This window comes from Heptranchias perlo, chromosome 6, assembly GCF_035084215.1.
Source record: "Heptranchias perlo isolate sHepPer1 chromosome 6, sHepPer1.hap1, whole genome shotgun sequence".
NCBI lineage: Eukaryota > Metazoa > Chordata > Chondrichthyes > Hexanchiformes > Hexanchidae > Heptranchias > Heptranchias perlo.
Window position 1 is genome coordinate 9,247,063 of NC_090330.1, and position 23,357 is coordinate 9,270,419.

Genomic DNA, 23,357 nt, shown 5'->3' on the forward strand with positions numbered 1-23,357 from the left:
CTTAAACCAGCAGAAAAGATTGCGGAAAACATGGAATGCAAGTGGTTTTGGGCGTGACTCTCGTTTAAAACGCCCCATCTTTGGCACTGTTTCGGCCGGTCTCTCCCGGATTGCGCTGATGTTACTGGGGTCAACTTGAGCCCCAGATCTCGAGTTTCCCTTTGACAAGTTCATCACGTTATGGTACTAGGAATGTGGCAGTTGGTCAAAGCAGAGAGAACTTTCGTTGACCTAATGTGGGTGACCGATCCTGCAGTTCCTTGCACACAAGATGCAGAACACATTCTGCATCACTGATATAACAGTAAGTGGATGTCACAGTTCATTCAGTCACTACTGTCCCGCCCTTTGGAATTCCCTCCTCAAAATAGAGGAAAGAATAATGGAATGTTACAGCAGAGAAACAGGCCATTCAGCCCATCAAGTCTATGCAAGTGTTTGTCTCCACATGAACCACCTAGTCTAGTCCCATATTTAGGGAGGCTCACTTAATATTCCTCTTTTTAAAGCCACCATGTAATTTCTTTTAGAATGAAAGTTATACTCATTTTACCTGACAATCTCACTCCTTCTAAACCCTGAAAACCCATCCCTCCAACCAGGTGCTCAGACCCTTTCCACCTTGATCTTTCTTGCCTCCACCTCAGTGTCCTCTGAACCCACTACGTCAGTGGTAATTGGAATTTAGTCGTCAATACTAACTTGTATTCTTACTCATCCCTATTTAAGGGATGGCCATCTTCTCAAGTCACATGGTATAACTGTTGTAAAAATACTTGATTCACAAAAAAAGAACTGTAATGAGCCATTTTTAATCTTTAAAAAAGGTGAAGTGGGTGGTGCCAGAGGACTGGAGAATTGCAAATGTTACACCCTTGTTCAAAAAAGGGTGTAAAGGATAAACCCAGCAATTACAGGCCAATCAGTTTAACCTCGGTGGCGGGGAAACTTTTAGAAACCATAATCCGGGACAGAATTAGCAGTCACTTGGACGAGCGTGGATTGATTAGGGAAAGCCAGCACGGATATGTTAAAGGCAAATGGTGTTTGACTAACCTGATCGAGTTTTTTGATGAGGTAACAGAGAGGGTAGATGAGGGCAATGCAGTTGATGTGGTGTACATGGACTTTCAAAAGGCGTTTGATAAAGTGCCGCATGGTAGGCTTATCATCAAGATTGCGGCCCATGGAATGAAGGGGGCAATAGCAACATGGATACAGAATTGGCTAAGTGACAGGAAACATAGACTAGTGGTGAATGGTTGTTTTTTGGACTGAAGGGAGGTGCACAGTGGTGTTCCCCAGGGGTTGGTGCTGGGACCACCGCTTTTCTGGATATATATTAATGACTTGGACTTGGGTGTACAGGGCACAATTTCAAAATTTGCAAACGACACAAAACTTGGAAGAGTAGTGAACAGTGAGGTGGATAGTAATAGACTTCAAGAGGATATACACATGGTGGCATGGGCGGACGCGTGGCAGATTAAATTTAACATAGAAAAATGCAATGTGATACATTTTGGTAGGAAGAACGAGGAGAGATAATATAAACTAAACAAGAGGGCACAATTCTAAAAGGGGTACAGGAACAGAAAGATCTGGGGGTATATGTACACAAATCGTTGAAGGTGGCAGGGCAGGTTGAGAAAGCAGTTAAAATAGCATATGGATCCTGGGCTTTATAAATAGAGGCATAGATTTCAAAAGTATGGAAGTTATGTTGAACCTTTATAAAACACTGGTTTGGCCACAACTGGAGTACTGTATCCAGTTCTGGGCACTGCACTTTAGGAAGGATGTGAAGGCCTTAGAGAGGGCGCAGAAGAGATTTACTAGAATGGTTCCAGGGATGAGGGACTTTAGTTACGTGAATAGACTGGAGAAGCTGGGGTTGTTCTCCTTGGAAAAGAGATGGTTGGTAATTTGAAAATCATGAAGGGTCTATACAGAGTAGAGAGGGAGAAACTGTTCCCATAGGCAGAAGGGTCAAGAAGCAGAGGGCACAGATTTAAGGTGATTGACAGAAAAACCAAAGGCGACATGAGCAAAAACGTTTTTTTTTTATATAAACACAGCGAGTGGTTAGGATGTGGAATGTACCATGAGGGGGTGGTGGAGGTAGATTCAATCACGGCCTTCAAAAGGGTAAGTACTTGAAAGGAAAAATTTGCAGGGCTACGGGGATAAGGCGGGGGAGTGGAATTGGCTAGATTGCTCTTACGTAGAGCCAGAGCGGACTCGATGGGTCGAATGGCCTCCTTCCGTGCTGTAACCTTTCTATGATTCTATGAAGTGTAATTACTAAACCAATTGAAAATGATTTTAGAAAAGACATCGCCTCAATGAAAAAATATTTGCCAAAATGTTCTTAGAGCAAAGGAGGTTAAGGGGAGATTTCATAGAGATGTTCAAAATTAGGTGGAATTTTGATAGCGTAGATAGGGAGAAACTGTTACTGACCGTCCATTGGCAGGAGGGTCAGTAATCAGATCACAGATTTAAGATAATTGGCAACAAAAACTGGGGGGGGGGGGGGGGGGGGAAATGAGGAGAATTTTATTTTTTATTTATGCAGCAAGTTGCTATGATCTGGGATGTACTGCCTGAAAGGGTGGTGGAAGAATCAGATTCAATAGTAATCTTCAAAAGGCAAGAGGATACATACTTAAAAAGGAAAAATTTGCAGGGCTACGGGAAAGAGCAGGGAAGTATTACACAGAATTACATACAATGTACAGCACAGAAACAGGCCGTTCAGCCCAACAGGTCTATGCCAGTGTTTATGCCCCACACGAGCCTCCTCCCTATTTCATCTAACCCTATCACAGCATATCCTTTCATTCCTTTCCCCTTCATGCGTTTATCTAGCTTCCCCTTAAATGCATCTTTGCTTTTGTACTCCTATACTTCTTGTGGTAGCGAGTCCCACATTCCAACCGCTCTCCGGGTAAAGACGTTTCTCCTGAATTACCCATTGGATTTATTAGTGACTATCCTATATCTATGGCTCCTAGTTTTGGTCTCCCCCGCAAGTGGAAACATCTTCTTTATGTCTATCCTATCAAACTTTTCATAATCTTAAAGACCTCTATCAGGTCACCCCTCAGTTTTCTCTTTTCTGGAGAAAAGAGCCCCAAGTCTGCTCAATCTTTTCTGATCGGTATAACCTCTCAGTTCTGCCATCCAGCTAGTAAATCTTTTTTGCATCTTCTCCAGTGTCTCTATATCCTTTTTATAATATGGAGACCAGAACTGTTCACAATACTCCAAGTGCGGTCTAACCATGGTTCTATACAAGTTTAACAAACTTCTCTGCTTTTCAATTCTCTCTGTCTAGAAACGAACCCCAGTGCTTTGTTTGCTTTTCTTTAAGAAAAAGCAAATAGCCTTATTAACCTGCGTTGCTACTTTTAGTGATTTGTGTATCTGTACCCCCCAATCCCTCTACTCCTCTACTCTATTTAGACTCTTATTATCCAGTTTGTGGCCCCATTATTCTTCCTACCAAAATGTAATACCTCACACTTATCCATATTGAAATTCATTTGCCAATTACACGCCCATTCTGCAAGTTTATTAATGTCTTCCTGTATTTTGTCACAGTCCACCTCAGTATTAACTGTACCCCCAATTTGGTGTTGTCTGCAAATTTTGAAATTGTATTTCCAAGTCCAAATCGTTTATGTAAATGGTGAACAACAGTGGTCCCAGCATCGATCATTGTGGAACACCACTTCCCACCTTTTGCTAGTCTGAGTAACTACCTTTAACCCCTACTCTCCGTTTTTCGTTTTGTTGCCAGCTTGCTATCCATTCAGCTACTGATCCCCTGACTCCACATGCTCTGACCTTAGTCACAAGTCTATGAGTAGGACTAATTGGATCGCTCTCTCAAAGAGCCGGTACAGGCACGTTGAGCTGAATGGCCTCTTTCGGTGCTGTCTGATTCTATGAAGTTGGCACTTTGTGCAGGGAGGGAAAATTTATAGCCTATTTCGTATAAACAGCCCAAGGTGACTTGCAGGAGATGACAGTACACCATGTACGAAGCAGATGAAGACTAAACGCACACTGAAACAGGTAGGCTTTAAGGACACTTTTTACGGGGAAAGGAGGACAAAAGGTTTAGGAAGAGTGTGTTCCAGAATGTAGGGGTGTGGGGGGGGCAGGGAAGAGGAGGAATGAAAGACACATACTGCGTCAGAATCAGAAAAGTAGCGGACGTGCAGTGGAAAGATTGCAGAGTCAAAATGGGGCAAGTCATGGTTCACTCTCGTCATGGTGTCCAATACTCAGCTGACACAATGATGTGGCATGACTTATGCAAAAAGTTCACACAGCGATCTCTTGTAAAAAGATTACGCCCTTTTAAAAAGCAATTATACCTAAAAGGATTCATTAAACTCTCAGTGTGACGTTGCTAGCTAACATTTCCAAGTATTAGACAGTAAGTTAGACTTTTTTTTAAAAAGTGGCTGGGTAGTTGAGGGGATCGATTTACGAGGCTAGTTGCAGTCAAATATTCACATGTACCACCTTCATTGACGACTTTCTGGGTTCAGCGGCCATCGGCGCACTCTGATGTCTTATATTAGCTGTAGGTTTATATGCAAATACTAGCTGTTGAAAATAAGGAAAATGATTGGTAAAGGTCAATTCTTCACACTAGACTTAGCCTCTACTGCATCAAACAATTATTGCTACTGCACTTAGCCAAAAAGGTCATATTTTCCAGAAATTAATAAACCTAAATTAAGATCACAGATTCATGCAATGTTGCGGCTAAAGTTTCCGTGCAATGGCGGGAACAAAAGAAAACTAAGACTTGACCTAGGGATAGTTTAATCAATTTGCCGCCAGGGTGTAAAACTGGTATTGCAGATCAGCCGCCCGTTATAGAAACTGCTCGATTCTCATTGCCATTGAAACTGCCTGAGCAGCAAGTTGCAAAATCTAACCCAAGATTATAATAATGCTACTTTCAAATTTCTCAAGCAGCTTAACCAGAATAAATCAAATATTTTGTTCATCCAGCTTGGTTAAGATAGCACAACAATGCTTTGGGAAAGCCCTTTCCCACTGACTGGGATATGGAGCTCCTTATAAACGGCATTCTTGAAATGCATTAACATTTTGGGCCAGCGTCGGGCAACAGACTTACAGCAGAGTGCAACAGCATGTTACTAGCTGGGTCAACTATGGGTTGATCAGTATAAAGACCTGGGAGTTTGTTTTGAAGTTCTATGACTTGAAAACAGCATACCAAGGATAAGGTAAGGACATCACTACTGTCTTACCAAATTCTCTACGACTGAAGCATCACTTCCGCACTTTTGTATTCAAACCACGTTGAGATAAAGCCCATTAGTCTTTTTGATTACTTTTTCTACCTGTGCAGTAGCTTCTATTGATGTGTACAGACACCTAAATCTCTCTGCTCTTCCACAGTTCCACTTCTCTCACCATTAAGAAAGTATTCCAATGTGTCTTTCTCAGATCCAAAGTGGATGACCTCACGCTTCCCCACATTTGGCTTTAGAGTAATAGTATGCAAACACTAACACACTCCCAAGGACGCCCTGTGAATACTGACACACTGCACAAGGAACCCCCAGCTAATACTGACACATTCCCTGGGACCCTATGTAAATAGTGACACAATCCCAGGGACCCCCTAAATATAGACATGCTACTCAGGGACCCCTGCTAATTCTGAAACTCACAGGGGTCCACTGCAAATAGTGACAGAGTCCCGGGGGACTCTGTGCAAATACGATGCACTCACAGGGGGCCTCCTTCAAATAACACCACATTCCCTGAGACCCTCTGCAAATATTGACAGACTGCCAGGGACCCTGCGCTAAAACTGACTCACTTGCTGGGGCCCTCTGCAAATACTGACACACCCCTTGTATCCCCTACAAATATAGCCTACGAAAATCACATATTTTCATAGTCCCTGTGCATCAGTGCTCGAATGGGGATTTCCCGCTCCTTCTCAACCAATTGACCCCACACTAAGATGAAGGAACAAGACGGGAAGCGCGACAGGCCAGAAGAGGCCAAGGCAAATGTTACAAAATGACACAAGAACGTCTTGTCGGCCAGACCCCGCAAGGATTCCCTGGCCTTCACCCCCCCAGCCCAGACTCTTATTTCCGTCCACCCCACTCCGATCACCTCCAGATTCTCCCCCCCCCACCCCAAACTAACTTTCAGGAACAGTTCCCATGGGACCCCAGCTGTGGCGTTCTGCTGCCCCCGCCAGACGGCCAGGTAGTAGATCCGGCCGGGTTCAGATGCAAATCCAGGAACATTTATGTAAATGAGGCCCGGCCATTAAGATCGGCCAGAGGGGCCCTCCAAGTCCTCGCAGGCACCGTACCCGCCCCCACCCCTTTAAAAATCGGGGCCTCTGTGACAAGGTGGACAAAAAGTGTTCCAATTCCTATCAATGACACCCACCATTGATCACTTTTGCAGTCGAGAGAGATTATCTGTGATAACTGATCTTGAAAGTTTCAGAATTTATTTTTATGTACACAAGATAAATGTGGATTACTACACCATGTTTAGGAATTTAATACAAAGAGGGGGTTTAAAGTCATTTCTCCCAAGTGAGTAACACCTTGACAAAGAGCAAGTTAACCCAAGCTATTTTACCAGACATATACTTACTTGTTCATGCGGCTCAGATGCAACAGAGGGTATCTTTTCTTTTCTCTAAATGAAAGATTGTGCAAACATAAAGCTGTATTAGTATCTCTGCTTTCAAAGTAACTTATGACTTACACGAAGGCAAATTCCATTTTTATTGCACAGGGTTCCATGATTTTAACTGGTGCTGCAACAATCTCCTTCTGCCACTCTCCATTTTTCCCTTTAACACTGAAAACCAATGGTCTTGCCTATGGTTGGTGAATGATTCAAGTACATTTCACCTACTGCCAATCTGGCTCTGCAGTTGAACCAGTTGGGCATTTACCACAATCCGGCAGCTTCGTGCTCCATTTTACTGATACCAGCTTTCTATTTCCAGATTTATTTATGTTAAACTGAATTGAAATTCTCAAACTGCCATGGTGGGATTTGAACTCACACCCTCTGGATTACTAATCCAGTAATATAACCACTACATTACCTTTAAAAGGAAAGAAACAGTGAGGAAACTAAGCAAGAAAAAAAATGACTGCGCAGAACCAGTCAACCACTGGTCAGCATGCTTTGATTAAAGCATCTGCCACAAGAGACTAGAGCCATCATACCTCATTTCACAGTATTTGTAGCTTAACATTGGTTACTTGTGGGGTCAGGATCATTAGATCATCAGTAACAGTTACTGGTGAGGTATCCCCTGCCTCCCATTCAAAACTGTGTGGAGAGTGTGAATATTTCTGGAATTTGGCTTGGATTTTAGTCCAAAAGTAAATCTGCATTACAAGATTACATTGTCATTTCTGCCCTTTAGTGATGAATTCCTATCAGCCCTCTTCTCATACAAACGCGAAACACATTCATACAAAATTCCACTCTCGTGTTATTTAATGCGGTGATAACCCACACATCCTACGGGACCAGCATTAATTATAATTTCTATCCTGAAATCTCACTCAAGAGAAGGAATATAGTGTAGGAAATGTAAAGTTCTCACAGGCGTTGAGAGATGGCTGTAGCAAGGGGTGGGAAGAGAGAAGGAAGAGGACAACCGTTTAAGGCAGGTGAAGGCATACCATTCAGATACAGGGAGATTTCTTCCATGTCACACAGGGTGGGCAAAGATCACAGAAACTCACCCAGATGTAAAATGCTACAAATTGAAAAGATGCTCCATTCCACGGGAGCAGAAAACACACAACAGTCGGAGGCCTTCGCTGCTGGGGATTTTCCAGTTGCAGACATGTCTTTATCAAGATAGGGAGCAGGCAGTGTCAGAAGACAGAAAGCTACAAGTCTATTTTTTTTTTAAAAAAACCTCAATATACACAAACAAAATGTACTCTCTCATTTCTTAATGCTTCTCGGCTTTTCTTATTTGGGTTTGTACCACTGCAAAATTCTATCACACAGCGTGGCGAGATTGACACTTGGCTAGGTTTAGGAATGGGGCTGGGAATTAAGAGGTTTATTCAATACAAAAAAAGTCAGATTGTTAAGTATCAGCGGAACTCCAGCGTTTAAATTACAACCTTAAACTCACCTCCAGTGTCTATTATATTAGTTTCCATGGTTTAACAGTGTTACTTTTAACTATACATCAAAATTAATATACACCTTAAATATAAATTTCTACATCCTCAGCTCCTAACACACAGTCTGGTGAGAAAAGGCCATTCAGCCCATCAAGATCATTCAATCCAAAATCCATGCATCAGTGCTCCAACAGGGAATTCCCTCCCGTTCCCAACCAATTGATCCCTGACTTTAATTAAGGAAAACTAACTTCCTTCCCGCACCCCCTCAGTTAATCATACACTATTGCAGAGACCATTTTACTTTTAGAAAACAGAACACAATGCATTAATGTACATGACGTCATACATGAACACTATATTCAAAGTCCTAGGAGGTTAAAAAGAACAAAGAAACATAATACCAAGGGGGTGTGTTTCCGTTTTGGGCACAATCGGGAAATTGGGCCTTGAAATTGCGCTGTTAGATTACAATTCAAGTTTCCGATAAAATTCATTTGCATAATCACAAACGTAAAATTTTCCATGAACCAGCGCAATGGAAAGTAACGATTCTTTTTCCCCCTTCCATTAAAAAGTATTCCTTGATGTAGTGAACAGTGGTAACCTGCTGCAGTTGCATTAATTCAGCTGAAAATGGGTTGATCACCAAAAATACGCATTTTTAATGAGTGCCCAGTCCTCCACCTGTGACGAACCCAATTTAAAATCACTGAAAATGACTTAAAAAAACTATACTGAACCATTTGGCGTACACCAGTCAGTTTCTTGGCAAATGGTTTTTGATATGAAAATACTTTTAAAATGTTCCCAGTAGTGCCTGGGCGCCTAAGGAAATGAGCGCAATTTGAAGAGCCTTCCCGAACCAGTGCAATTGGCGGAATCTTTTTGGGCGGAGTCTGATCCAGGCAAATTGAATCTTAAACCAGCAGAAAAGATTGCGGAAAACATGGAATGCAAGTGGTTTTGGGCGTGACTCTCGTTTAAAACGCCCCATCTTTGGCACTGTTTCGGCCGGTCTCGCCCGGATTGCGCTGATGTTACTGGGGTCAACTCGAGCCCCAGATCTCGAGTTTCCCTTTGACAAGTTCATCACGTTATGGTACTAGGAATGTGGCAGTTGGTCAAAGCAGAGAGAACTTTCGTTGACCTAATGTGGGTGACCGATCCTGCAGTTCCTTGCACACAAGATGCAGAACACATTCTGCATCACTGATATAACAGTAAGTGGATGTCACAGTTCATTCAGTCACTACTTTCCCACCCTTTGGAATTCCCTCCTCAAAATAGAGGAAAGAATAATGGAATGTTACAGCAGAGAAACAGGCCATTCAGCCCATCAAGTCTATGCAAGTGTTTGTCTCAACGTGAACCACCTAGTCTAGTCCCATAGATAGGGAGGCTCACTTAATATTCCTCTTTTTAAAGCCACCATGTAATTCCTTTTAGAATGAAAGTTATACTCATTTTACCTGACAATCTCACTCCTTCTAAACCCTGAAAACCCATCTCTCCAACCAGGTGCACAGACCCTTTCCAACTTGATCTTTCTTGCCTTCAACCTCAGTGTCCTCTGCACCCAATACGTAAATGGTAATTGGAATTTAATCGTCAACACTGCATTGTATTTTTACTCATCCCTGTTTAAGGGATGGCCATCTATTACTGAAGGGCTTCTCTTCAAGTCACGGTACAACTGTTGTAAAAATACTTGATTCACAAAAAACTGTAATGAACCATTTTTAATCTTTAAAAAGTTGAAGTGAGTGGTGCCAGAGGACTAGAGAATTGCAAATGTTACACCCTTGTTCAAAAAAGGGTGTAAAGGATAAACCTAGCAACTACAGGCCAATCAGTTTAACCTGGGTGGCAGGGAAACTTTTAGAAACCATAATCCAGGACAGAATTAGCAGTCACTTGGACGAGCGTGGATTGATTAGGGAAAGCCAGCACGGATATGTTAAAGGCAAATAGTGTTTAACTAACCTGATCGAGTTTTTTGATGAGATAACAGAGAGGGTAGATAAGGGCAATGCGGTGTATATGGACTTTCAAAAGGCGTTTGATAAAGTGCCGCATGGTAGGCTTGTCATCAAGGTTGCAGCCCATGGAATAAAGGGGGCAGTAGCAACATGGATACAGAGTTGACTAAGGGACAGGAAACAGAGTAGTGGTGAACGGTTGTTTTTCAGACTGGAGGAAGGTATACAGTGGTGTTCCCCAGGGGTCGCTGCTGGGACCACTACTTTTCTTGATATATATTAATGACTTGGATGTGGGTGTACAGGGCACAATTTCAAAATTTGCAGACGACACAAAACTTGGAAGAGTAGTGAACAGTGAGGTGGATAGTGATAGACTTCAAGATGATATCGACAGACTGGTGGCATGGGCAGACACGTGGCAGATGAAATTTAACGCAGGAAAATGCAAAATGATACATTTGGTAGGAAGAACGAGGAGAGAAAATATAAACTAAACGAGAGGGCACAATTCTAAAAGGGGTACAGGAACAGAAAGATCTGGGGGTATATCGGCACAAATCATTGAAGGTGGCAGGGCAGGTTAAGAAAGCGGTTAAAATAGCATATGGGAACCTGGGCTTTATAAATAGAGGCATAAACTTCAAAAGTACGGAAGTTATGTCGAACCTTTATGAAACACTGGTTTGGCCACAACTGGAGTATTGTGTCCAGTTCTGGGCACCGCACTTAAGGAAGGATGTGAAGGCCTTAGAGAGGGCACAGAAGAGATTTACTAGAATGGTTCCAGGGATGAGGGACTTTAGTTACATGGATCGACTGGAGAAGCTGGGGTTGTTCTCCTTGGAAAAAAAGAGACGGTTGCAAGGAGATTTGAAAATCATGAAGGGTCTAGACAGAGTAGAGAGAGAGAAACTGTTCCCATTGGCGGAAGGGTCAAGAACAGAGGGCATAGATTTAAGGTGATTGGCAAAAGAACTAAAGGCGACATGAGGAAAATCCTTTTTTACACAACAAGTGGTTAGGATCTGGAATGCACCACGAGGGGGTGGTGGAGGCAGATTCAATCACGGCCTTCAAAAGGGTAAGTACTTGAAAGGAAAAAATTTGCAGGGCTACAGGGATAGGGCGGGGTAGTGGACTAGCTGGATTGCTCTTGCATAGAGCCGGCACAGACTCGATGGGTCAAATGGCCTCCTTCCGTGCTGTAACCTTTCCATGACGCTATGAAGCATAATTACTAAACCAACTGAAAATTATTCATTAGAAAAGACATCGCCTCCATGAAAAAATATTTGCCAAAATGTTCTTAGAGCAAAGAAGGTAAAGGGGAGATTACATAGAGATGTTCAAAATTAGGTGGGATTTTGATAGCGTAGATAGGGAGAAACTGTTACTGACCCTCCATTGGCAGGAGGGTCAGTAATCAGAGGACACAGATTCAAGATAATTGGCAACAAAAATCTGGGGGGGGGGGGGCAGAGAAAATGAGGAGAATTCAATTTTTTTATTTACGCAGCAAGTTGCTATGATCTGGGATGCACTGCCTGAAACGGTGGTGGAATCAGATTCAATAGTAATCTTCAAAAGGCAAGTGGATACATACTTAAAAAGGAAAAATTTGCAGGGCTACGGGAAAGAGCAGGGGAGTATTACACAGAATTACATACAATGTACAGCACAGAAACAGGCCGTTCAGCTCAACAGGTCTATGCCAGTGTTTATGCCCCACACGAGCCTCCTCCCTCCCTACTTCATCTAACCCTATCACAGCATATCCTTTCATTCCTTTCCCCTTCATGGCATTCATCTAGCTTCCCCTTAAATGTATCTTTGCTTGTGTACTCCTATACTCCTTGTGGTAGCGAGTCCCACATTCCAACCGCTCTCCGGGTAAAGAAGTTTCTCCTGAATTACCCATTGGATTTATTAGTGACTATCCTATATCTATGGCTCCTAGTTCTGGTCACCGCCGCAAGTGGAAACATCTTCTCTACGTCTATCCTATCAAACGTTTCATAATCTTAAAGACCTCTATCAGGTCACCCCTCAGTTTTCTCTTTTCTACAGAAAAGAGCTCCAGTCTGCTCAATCTTTTGATAGGTATAACTGCTCAGTTCTGGTATCAACCTAATAAATCTTTTTTGCACCTTCTCCAGTGTCTCTATATCCTTTTTATAATATGGAGACCAGAACTGTTCACAATACTCCAAGTGCAGTCTTTCCAAGGTTCTATACAAGTTTAACAAACTTCTCTGCTTTTCAATTCTATCCCTCTAGAAACAAACCCCATTGCTTTGTTTGCTTTTCTTACAAAAAAAAGAAAATGGCCTTATTAACTTGCGTTGCTACTTTTAATGACGTGTATCTATACCCCCCACCCCCCAATCCCTCTACCCTATTTTGACTCTTATTATCCAAGCAGTTTGTGGCCCCATTATTCTTCCTACCAAAATGTAATACCTCACACTTATCCATATTGAAATTAATTTGCCAATTACACACCCATTCTGCAAGTTTATTAATGTCTTCCTGTATTTTGTCACAGTCCACCTCAGTATTAACTATACCCCCAATTTGGCGTTGTCTGCAAATTTTGAAATTGTATTCCCAAGTCCAAATCGTTTATGTAAATGGTGAACAACCATGGTCCCAGCACCGGTAACTGGTGGACCACCAATTCCCACCTTTTGCTAGTCTGAGTAACCTTTAACCCCTACTCTCCGTTTTCTGTTTTGTAGCCAGCTTGCTATCCATTCAGCTACTTACCCCCAACTCCACATGCTCTGACCTTAGTCATGAGTCTATGAGTGGGATTAATTGGATCGCTCTCTCAAAGAGCCGGCACAGGCACGTCGAGCTAAATGGCCTCTTTCGGTGCTGTCTGATTCTATGAAGTTGGCAGGGAGGGAAAATTTGTAGCCCATTTTGTATAAACAGCCCAAGGTGACTTACATGGTTGTCCTGTCATCTTCTGCAAGAAGCAGGTGGTGACTGAATGCACACTAAAAGAGGTAGGCTTTAAGGAGGCTTTTGAAGGGGAAAGAGGGAGGATAAAAGGTTTAGGAAGACTGTGTTCTAGAACGTAGGGGTGTGGTGGCTGGCGTGGGGGGTGGGTGGGTGGGTGGCAGTGGCAGTGGCAGGGAAGAGGAGGCGTGAAAGATACATGCTGTGTCAGAATCAGAAAAGTAGAGGACGTGCGGCGGAAAGATTGCAGAGGCAAAATGGGGCACGTCCTGGTTCACTCTCGTCATGGTGTCCAATACTCAGCTGACAATGACGTGGCATGATTTATGCAAAAAGTTCACAGAGCGATCTTTTGTAAAAAGATTATGCCTAATTATACCTAAAAGGATTCATTAAACTCTTAGTGTGACGTTGCTAGCTAGCATTACAAAGTATTAGATCGTAAGTTAGATTTTTTTTTAAATAAGTGGCTGGGTAGTTGAGAGGATCGATTTACGAGGCTAGTTGCAGTCTGATATTCACATGTACCATCTTCATAGACGACTTTCTGGGTTCAGCGCGTAACATGGTCAGATGTCTAGGTGAAGATCTTTTTGTTAGCTGTTGAAAATAAGGAAAATGATCTGTAATCCTCAATTCTGCACACTAGACTTAGTCTCTACTGTGTCAATTAATTATTGCTACCACACCTAGCAAAAAATTAAATTTTCCTCTTAAAAATTAATAAACCCAAATAAGATCACAGTTTCATGCAGTTTTGCTGCTAAAGTTTCTGTGCAGCAAATTAATTGGCAAGAACAAATAAATACGATGTCATGACCTAGGGATAGTTTTTGCACCAGTGCAGGGGAACAGATGCACCAGAGTGCAACACCATGTTACTGACTGGGTCAGTTATGGGTTGACCACTATAAAGGTCTGAGAATTTGTCCTCAAGACGTCCTATGACTTGAAAAAAAGCACACCAAGGTTAAAGTAAGGATATTACCATGTCTTAATTTTGGAGATGAAGATCACATGGGTGTTGCCTTCAACTTGGTTCTTAAAGACAAGAAGAAACTAAAAGCGATAAGAAATATATTATATTCGATTATCTCTACCCAGTTTGGGTAGAGATAAAAAAATAGTAAAGGCAAGCAGTCACTTGTGGGAGTAGTTTATAGGCCCCCTAACAGTAACCACACTGTAGGACAGGGTATACAGGAAGAAATAACGGGGGCTTGTGAGAAAGGAACAGCGATAATCATGGGCGATTTTAATCTACATATAGATTGAAAGCTAGCCAGGAAGATGAATTCATAGAGTGCTTTTGGGACAGTTTCTTAGAGCAGCATGTTCAGAGCCAGAGAGTAGGCTATTCTAGATCTGGTAATGTGTAATGAGACAGGATTAGTTAATGACCTCATTGTAAAGGAGCCTCTAGGTAGTAGAGATCACAATATGATTGAATTTCACATTCAGTTTGAGGGAGAGAAGAGTAAGTCTAAGACTAGTGTTTTAAACTTAAATAAGGACAATTATGAGGGCATGAAGACAGAGCTGGCTAAAGTGAACTGGGAAATTAGGTTGAGGGCTAGGTCAGTAGAGATGCAGTGGAAAGACATTTAATGAGATATTTCATAACACTCAGCAAAGATACATTCCAGTGAGAAAGAAAGACTCTAGGGGAAGGACGTACCACCCTTGGCTAGCTAAAGAAGTTAAAGATAGTATCAAATTGAAAGAAAAAGCATACAATTCCACGAAGATTAGAGGCAGGTCAGAAAATTGAACAGAATATAAAAAACAGCGAAGAATGAAAAAGAATAATAAGGAGGGAGAAATTAGAGTACGAGAGAAAGCTAGCTAGAAATATAAAAAGATACTAAGAGTTTCTACAGGTATTTAAAAAGGAAGAGAGAGTAAGTAAAGAGAGCGTTGGTCCTCTCGAGTGTGTGTCTGGGGAATTAATAATAGAGAATAAGGAAAAGGCAGATGAATTGAACAGATATTTTGCTTCCGTCCTCACTGTAGAGGATACAAATAACATGCCAGAAATAATTGTGAATCAAGAGGTGAAAGGGAGGGAGGAACTTAAAACATTTACAAATCACTAGGGAAAGGATTCTGAAAAAAATGCGAACTAAAAGCTGACAAGTCCCCAGGTCCTGACGGACTTCATCCCAGGGTCTTAAAAGAAGTGGCTGCAGAGATAGTAGATGCATTGGTATTAATTTCCCAACATTCCCTAGATTCTGGAAGGGTCCTGTCAGATTGGAAAATAGCGAATGTAACTCCTCTATTCAAGAAAGGAGGGAGACAGAAAGCAGGAAACCTCAGGCCAGTTAGCTTAATATCGGTCATTGGGAAAATGCTAGAATCTATTATTAAGGAGGTTATAGCAGGGCACTTGGAAAATCTCAATGCAATCAGGCAGAGTCAACACAGCTTTGTGAAAGGGAAATCGTGTTTGACTAATTTATTAGAGTTCTTTGAGGAAGTAATAAGCAACGTGGATAAAGGGGATCCTGTGGATGTGGTGTATTTGGATTTCCAGAAGGCTTTTAACAAGGTGCCACAAAGGCTACTACATAAAATAAGAGCTCATGGTGTAGGGGGTAACATATTAGCATGGATAAAGGATTGATTAGCTAACAGGAAACAGAAAGTAGGCATAAATAGGTCATTTTCAGGTTGGCAAGATTAATAGGGATCAGTGCTTGGGCCTCAACTATTTACAATCTATGTCAATGACTTGGATGAAGGGACCGAATGTATGGTTGCTAAATTTGCTGATGACAAAAGCTAGGTAGGAAAGTAAGTTTTGAAGAGGACATAAGGAGTCTACAAAGGGATATAGATAGGTTAAGTGAGTGGGCAAAAATTGGGCAGCTGGAGTATAATGTGGGAAAATGCAAACTTGTCCACTTTGGCAGGAGGAATAGAAAAGCGGTATATTATTTAAAATGGAGAGAGATTGCAGAACTCGGAGGTAGAGGGATCTGGGTGTCCTAGTACATTAATCACAAAAAGTTAGTACGCAGGTACAGCAAGTGATTAGGAAGGCAAATGGAATGTTGTCATTTATTGCAAGGGGAATGGAATATAAAAGTAGAGATGTTTTGCTACAGTTGTGCAGGGCATTGGTGAGACCACATCTAGAATACCATGTGCAGTTTTGGTCTCCTTATTTAAGAAAGGACATAATTGCTTTGGAGGCGGTTCGGAGAAGGTTCACTCGACTGATTCCTGGGATGAGGGGGTTATCTTATGAGGAAAGGTTGGACAAGTTGGGCCTGTGTGCACTGAAGTTTAGAAGAATGAGAGGTGATCTTATTGAAGCATATAAGATCCTGAGGGGACTAGAAAGGGTAGATGCTGAGAGGATGTTTCCCCTTGTGGGAGAGATTAAAACTAGGGGCCACAGTTTAAAAATAAGGGGTCTCCCATTTAAGACGGAGATGAAGAGAAATTTTTTCTCTGAAAGTCGTGAGTCTGTGGAACTCCCTTCCCCAGAGAGCAGTGCAGTGGAGGCAGGGTCACTGAATATTTTTAAGGCTGAGTTTGATTGACTCCCTTGTTAATCAGGAATCTAAGGTTATAGTAGGTAGATGGGAAAGTAGGGTTGTGGTCACAATCAGATCAGCCATGATCTCATCAAATGGCAGAGCAGGCTCGAGGGGCCGAATGGCCTACTCCTGCTCTTAGTTTTCGTATAATGCTAGTTTCTCTTAATATGGAAACAAAGAATGTATTTAGCTTTCTTTCTACTAGGCACTTTACAGCCTTCCGGACTTAACATTGACTTTAACAACTTAAACCACCAATTTCTCTCGGACATTCTGTAACCATTTACACCTCCTCTGGACCCATATTTTGTTTTCATGCTTGGCCCATTATCCTCTCCCTTTTGCCTTGCACCATTATCCCTTTTGTCATTTATTCACTCCTGCCCTCCACCCTATCACAGACATTCCCTTTTGTTTTTTCCATGCCCCCAACCCTTCCCCTTCCCCCCTCCCCCCCCGGCTCTGTATTTGCTTAAAAGCTGTTCATCTCGAACATCTTCCAGTTCTGACAAAAGGTCTTCGACCTGAAATGTTAACTCTGTTTCTTTCCACACAGATGCTGCCTGACCTGTTGAGCGTTTCCAGCATTTTCTGATTTGATTTCAGATTTCCAGCATCCGCAGTATTTTGCTTTTGTTTTAATGTATATAGCCTGTTCTTTTAATAGAGGGTTTTCATCAACACCTAATGCTGGATTGGCCAGAGCACTCTCGAGATAAGGGGCCAGTAGACCCACAGTATAGATCCTCTTTGCTGAATGCCCCCATGAACAGAACATACACTATACATCAATTAAAAGTAACGATGCTCATGTACGGAACTCACTCGAACAATTGGGCAATGAACACCTCGAGGAGCGGTCTCTTAGGACCAGGAGTAGGCCATTCAGCCCCTCGAGCCTGTTCCGCCATTCAATTAGGTCATGGCTGATCTGAATCTTAACTCCATCTATCCACCTTAATACCCTTGCCTAATAAAAATTTATCAATTACAGTTTTGAAATTTTCAATTGACCCCCAGCCTCAACAGCTTTTTTTGGGGGGGGGGGGGGGGGGGGGGGGGGGGGGAAAAAGAGAGTTCCAGAAGCGTTTCCTGACATCACCCCTGAACGGCCTAGCTCTAATTTTAAGGTTATGCCTCCTTGTTCTGGACTCCCCCCACCAGAGAAAATAGTTTCTCTCTATCTACCCTAACAGATCCTTTAATCATCTCAAACACCTCAATTAGATCACCCCTTAATCTTCTAAACTTGAGGGAATACAAGCTTAGTCTATGCAACCCGCCCTCATAATTTAGCCCTTTCAGCCCCGGTATTGGTCTCCTGGCCTGCAGTGGGCAATCTGCTGCACACCATCATTTTGATGCTCTTCCGTGGCTTGCTGCTACTCATTACTCAAGATGCCTATTTTAAAAAAAAAAAAATCTTTGTCCCACTGTACTGCAATATCCAGCAATGGTTGCTATATCCATGCTCAAACAGAAAAGCATGGCAGTGCTACTCACTTCCTTCACTGTTGTGGCTATGCTTTGAAACCCTACACTTCATTAGGCTCACCAGCTCTCAGCCTAACCTGGGGTGAAATACTCCCTTTCTATTTGCTCCCATCCAGTGTAATTTTAAAAACAGATTTTGCCTAAGTGGCCTTTAAGGAAGGCATAACAAGGAAAATATGCCATTTTCTCTCGCTGCTTAATTTTTGTAGGCCGATTTTTCCAATGGGAGCAATCCGCATTAAATATGGATGATGGCCCACTGATACTTTCTGCCAGGCATCTTCCACAGTTTAAGTCTACTTTGTGCTAAAATTATCTAAGAGGAAAATATGACCCCTAGTAATACTGTCACATACTGCATTCAATGCCAGGTCACTCACCCACCAAGGGGAATGTTTTATTTTTCCTAAACTGGAAACATGCTTCTCTATCCTGTGTCTTGACAGTGTTGAAATCAAGACAGGGCACCATCTTCTACTCTAGCTAATTCTTCCCAGGGCCATAAAACTATTGAATTTTTGACACCCTTTGATACCTCTCGGCCTGTATCATGATCAAAGTGTTGACCTTGGGTCAGCGACTGGGGTGGGAGTGCAGCTTTCTGCAGTAACAGCAGATCGGCTCATGATGACGACTGGCGAGTCATGTGGTCCATGGCTGCTTTTCTCTGTGGCACAGTTTATCACAGGGACGTCCGACTAAACAATTGTTGAAGGGCCCTGCCCCTTTCTCTGGTCTTCCCTTCCCCGTACAATCTGTAGGTTTTTAAAGTCCGGCATCACTACTTCCTTGAATTATCTTGCCTTCTCTACTACATTTTTCAACCTTAATGTGTCCTGCAGTATGGACCTTGAAACTTGAAAGGTGTTATGGCCCCAGGACTGAGATTTCCAGTTTGTTTTTAAAAAAAAGACAAACAAAAGTTCCCACATTTTGGCAATTGAAAGTTTCCCTGGTGTAACGGGATGTAGTCTGATCCACACTTGGTGGGAAGACAAGATTTGTTTCTGGAATAAACAAACTCCATTAGGTGTCTAAGTTAACATTATTCAATTAATACGTGATGGACCCAGTTATTAGCCATTAATGCAAGATTTAAAACTAACTTTAACAAAGGACATCAAATCCCATCAGATTAACCATTCTAAAATTCTGAAGGCACCAAAACAGCATTTAAAAAAAGCCTTGTCCAAAATTAAAGCAGTGCTCGCCATTCTGTTTCACAACTTTTTAAAAAATTCACTCTCAAGATGTGGGCACCGTTGGCAAAGCCGGCGTTAATTGCCCATCCCTAGAGAAGGTGGTGGTGGTGGGCTTGCTTCTTGAACTGTTGGTAGCAGTTCGATACAACCTAGTGACTTGCTAGGCCCACAGAGGGCAGTCAAGAGTCAACAACATTGGTGTGGGACTGGAGTCACACATAGGCCTTACTGGGCAAGGCCGGCAGATTTCCTTCCCTAAAGGGCATTGGGTTTTTACAACAATCAGACAGTTTCATGGGCACTTTTATTGATACCGGCTTTTTATGAACAGATTTTTTTTTTAAATAACTGAATTCAAATTCATGGTGGGATTTGAACTCACCTTCTCTGGATTATTAGTCCAGTAACATAACTACTACACTACCATACCTGTACTTAAAATTAGAAAGCTGATCTAGTTAAACCAACGACTATTGTATTGTTAGATATTATCTACTCAACAGCGGTTAGTTGCAGAGTAAAGATGATATACCGGTTGAACAAGCAGACCCAATTCTGGCTGTTGGATTATTATTTTTGGAATTGGTGCTGCAATTGTCTCAGGCTGTTGGACATAGAAATCTCCAGGTTGTCTCCCAATTACTGGCTGTTAAAAATAAAAAGCAACATCAGATTTAAGCCTAATTCACATCTATCGTCAATTCTAAGCCCTCCCAAACTTTTTTTTTAAATTTAAAAAACACATCCAGTGCCAACTATAATTTACTCCACTCGGCACAAGGGCAAGGACACTCTAGCCGATGAAAGCTCGGCTAACGTTTTGCAATACACAGGACAGCAGTTAAATAAGCGTTTTTTACCCCTTGTCGCACAAGCACAAAGCATCAAATAACGGGGTGCTTTCTGTGGCATAACTGTTCAAAAAAAATGGGAAGGAGATCCATTATGCTAATTCCCCCCCCCCCTTTAGCACTCCATCCAGTGGGGTTTTGCAATGGTGCCTGAAGCACCCACCAGTTTGGAGTTCTTAAAATTTGGCCCAATGATATGATTTAGTTGTCTATGCATTTCCCCAGGTATTTATGCCGGTTTAGCATTCCATCGCCTACCGACCCCTATAAAATGGAGTTCCAAGTCCTCCTATTTACAGGAAAGCATTTTTAAAGAAATCTCTACCTCAAACTGCATTAAAAGACAGACTGCACCCATCTGCTGGTATCCTACCATCCTCATTTTCAGGCAAAAGCTCATCTACCTAGCAACAACCACGCCAAAAGTGGCCACGGAGACTCTACGTCCACAGACAGCCAGGTGCTGTGCCGTCTACTCCAAGGATACCTGTAGTTAACATGGATCATAGGGGTGGCAGCCATGGTCAGCAGTTCTCTCAAGTTGAATTCCTCCAACTCTGATCCAGTCTTTTAAAACCCAGTATCATCTGACCACTCGTAGAATCATACAGCACAAAAAGGAGGCCATTCGATCCATCATGCCTGCTCTTTCAAAGAGCTATCTAATTAGTTACACTTGCCCACAGCCCTGCAAATTTTTCATTTTCAAGTATATATTCAATTCCCTTTTGAAAGTTACTATTGCATCTGCTTCCACCACCCTATCAGGCAGTGCATTCTAGATCATAACGCGCTGCGTAAAAAGATTTCGCCTCATCTCCCCTTTGTTTCTTTTGCCAATTATCTTAAATCTGTCTCCTCTGGTTTCTGGCTCTCCTGCCAGTGGAAACAGTTTCTCCTAATTTACTCAATCAAAACCCCTCATAATTTTTGAGCACCTCCAGTAAATCTCCCTTAACCTTCTCTGCTCTGAGGAGAACAATCCCAGCTGCTCCAGTCTCTCCACATAACTGAAGTCCCTCATCCCTGGTACCATTCTAGTAAACCTCCTCCGCACCCTCTCCAAGGCCTCGCCATTCTTCCTCAAGTGCGGTGCCCAGAAATGTACACAATACTCCGGCTGAGGCCTAACCAGTGATTTATAAAGGTTTAGCATCTTTAGGCAGACTACTCCCTTCTCTGAAAGCAATAACAGAAACCATTCCCCCCCCCCAATTGTTGTAGCATTCCACCAAGTTAATATTCATTAATATGCAAAAAAAAAATCTTATGATCTGAAACATTATGGATGCACAGGTTGGTCACATAATGTCTCCCCGGGAAGACATTATTTGCTGGTACCACTCCTGCCTGGGGCAGGAGAGATCAGGTCACTGGCTTCTCACTCAGGTGATTTGCCTGGAATAATACAAACAAGTTTCCAGCTCCAGCTCTCCAAAAGGACTTGTGGAATCAATGTGCTTCCCCTGCACGGTTCATTTCTCACAGTCCCATGCATCACATGGCAAGTGCCAAAGGCCTTTCCTGGCATGCCACCGTATTGCTCACGTTCGCCCAATGGTCAAAAGGCCTCACACTGCCAGCTCTGTTCGGTGACGGGGGCTGCAACGCTGGTTGTCACTACTCATGGGACTGTTGCCTAACTGAAGCAGCTGTTCCCGGTGAGAAGCTCACTCTATTCCTAACCAAAAGAAGCCGCATGTCCTTCTGTTAAGCAGGCAATAAATACAAGGCTACCTTGTTGCATAGAAGGTGTGGCATTGGACTGTTACTGTGCTGCATCAGGTATCACTGATTAACCAAAAAGGTTACCCAACAGCTGAAATGCCCGAGCTTGGTTGGTGCTGCGAGGTTAGTGTTCTCTTCCTGCTTCCACGTATGATCCATGTGGGATCAGCATCCAGAACCATTCCCAGTCCTGCTCAGCTCGCAGTGCCCAGGCACCCATAGACAGAAGTATTCCAGGTGACTCCATGCTGAAACCACAGTCTCCTGTCTCAGTGACATTCAGATCCCCCAATAAAGTTCCAGGACCTTTTTATTTTTAGGACCAGCAGTTGGTTGCTTTGCGCTGCACCATATTGCATCTACAATACTCAAGTTCCTCAGCACAGCTTCTCAGTGACCGGCTTGGCTGTACTGACATACAGGCTCACAGGGCGCAACGAGTTGCCTGCCAGCTCGTCGGTACGAGACATCTGCCTTCCCAGCAGCCAGACAGCTTTCCTGTGCTCATACGGCCAACAAAATGATCATCCTGCTGGGCTGACTGACACAGGGTCACGTGCTGCTGGTCAAGCAACCACACCTTCAAAATGTCTGAAACCACTGCCAGAAAACAATACCGTAACCATAATTAACAACATCCTGCATTTATACGGTGCCTTTAACGTAGTAAAACATCTCAAGGTGCTTCACAGAAGCGTTATCAAACAAAATTTGACACCAAGCCGTATAAGGAGATATTAGGACAGGCTTGGTCCAAGAGGTAGGTTTTAAAAAGGAGAGTCTTAAAAAGGAGAGGTAGAGGGGCGGAGATGTTTAGGAATGGAATTCCAGAGCGTAGGGCCTAGAAAGCTGAAGGCACAGCCGCCAACGGTGGAGCGATTAAAATTGGGTTGCACAAGAGGCAAGAACTGGAGTTCCAGACGGTTGTAGGACTGGAGTTGGTCAGAGACAGGGCTTACTTCCTTTTAATGCTCTTCCCACCCCCAAACAACAATTTCTATTTCCAGTTCTCCATAAGTTGTAACTTTGCTTCAGGTGCCAAGACATAGGAACATAGGAACAGGAGTAGGCCATTCAGCCCCTCGTGCCTGCTCCGCCATTTGATAAGATCATGGCTGATCTGTGATCTAACTCCATATACCTGCCTTTGGCCCATATCCCTTAATACCTTTGGTTGCCAGAAAGCTATCCATCTCAGATTTAAATTTAGCAATTGCCGTTTGCGGAAGAGAGTTCCAAACTTCTACCACCCTTTGTGTGTAAAAATGTTTTCTAATCTCACTCCTGAAAGGTCTGGCTCTAATTTTTAGACTGTGCCCCCTACTCCTAGAATCCCCAACCAGCGGAAATAGTTTCTCTCTATCCACCCTATCTGTTCCCCTTAATATCTTAT

The 23,357-nt window shown here is 42.7% G+C and overlaps 1 protein-coding gene across 14 annotated transcripts in view; it reads right to left on the reverse strand.

Moving 5' to 3' along the window:
* Positions 1–23,357, reverse strand: part of gyg2 (glycogenin 2) — an 84,081-nt gene that overhangs the window by 16,630 nt on the left and 44,094 nt on the right. For 3 of the 14 annotated variants that reach the window (XM_067985704.1, XM_067985702.1, XM_067985701.1), the window contains exons 8-11: positions 19,918–20,031; positions 13,664–13,741; positions 6,682–6,726; positions 4,540–4,623 (exon numbers count right to left, since the gene is read on the reverse strand). In XM_067985704.1, coding sequence (XP_067841805.1) covers positions 4,540–4,623; positions 6,682–6,726; positions 13,664–13,741; positions 19,918–20,031 — 321 coding nt within the window. The remainder of the gene's footprint in view (positions 1–4,539; positions 4,624–6,681; positions 6,727–13,663; positions 13,742–19,917; positions 20,032–23,357) is intronic. The other 11 variants (XM_067985711.1, XM_067985709.1, XM_067985705.1 and 8 more) reach the window with 7 other exon arrangements.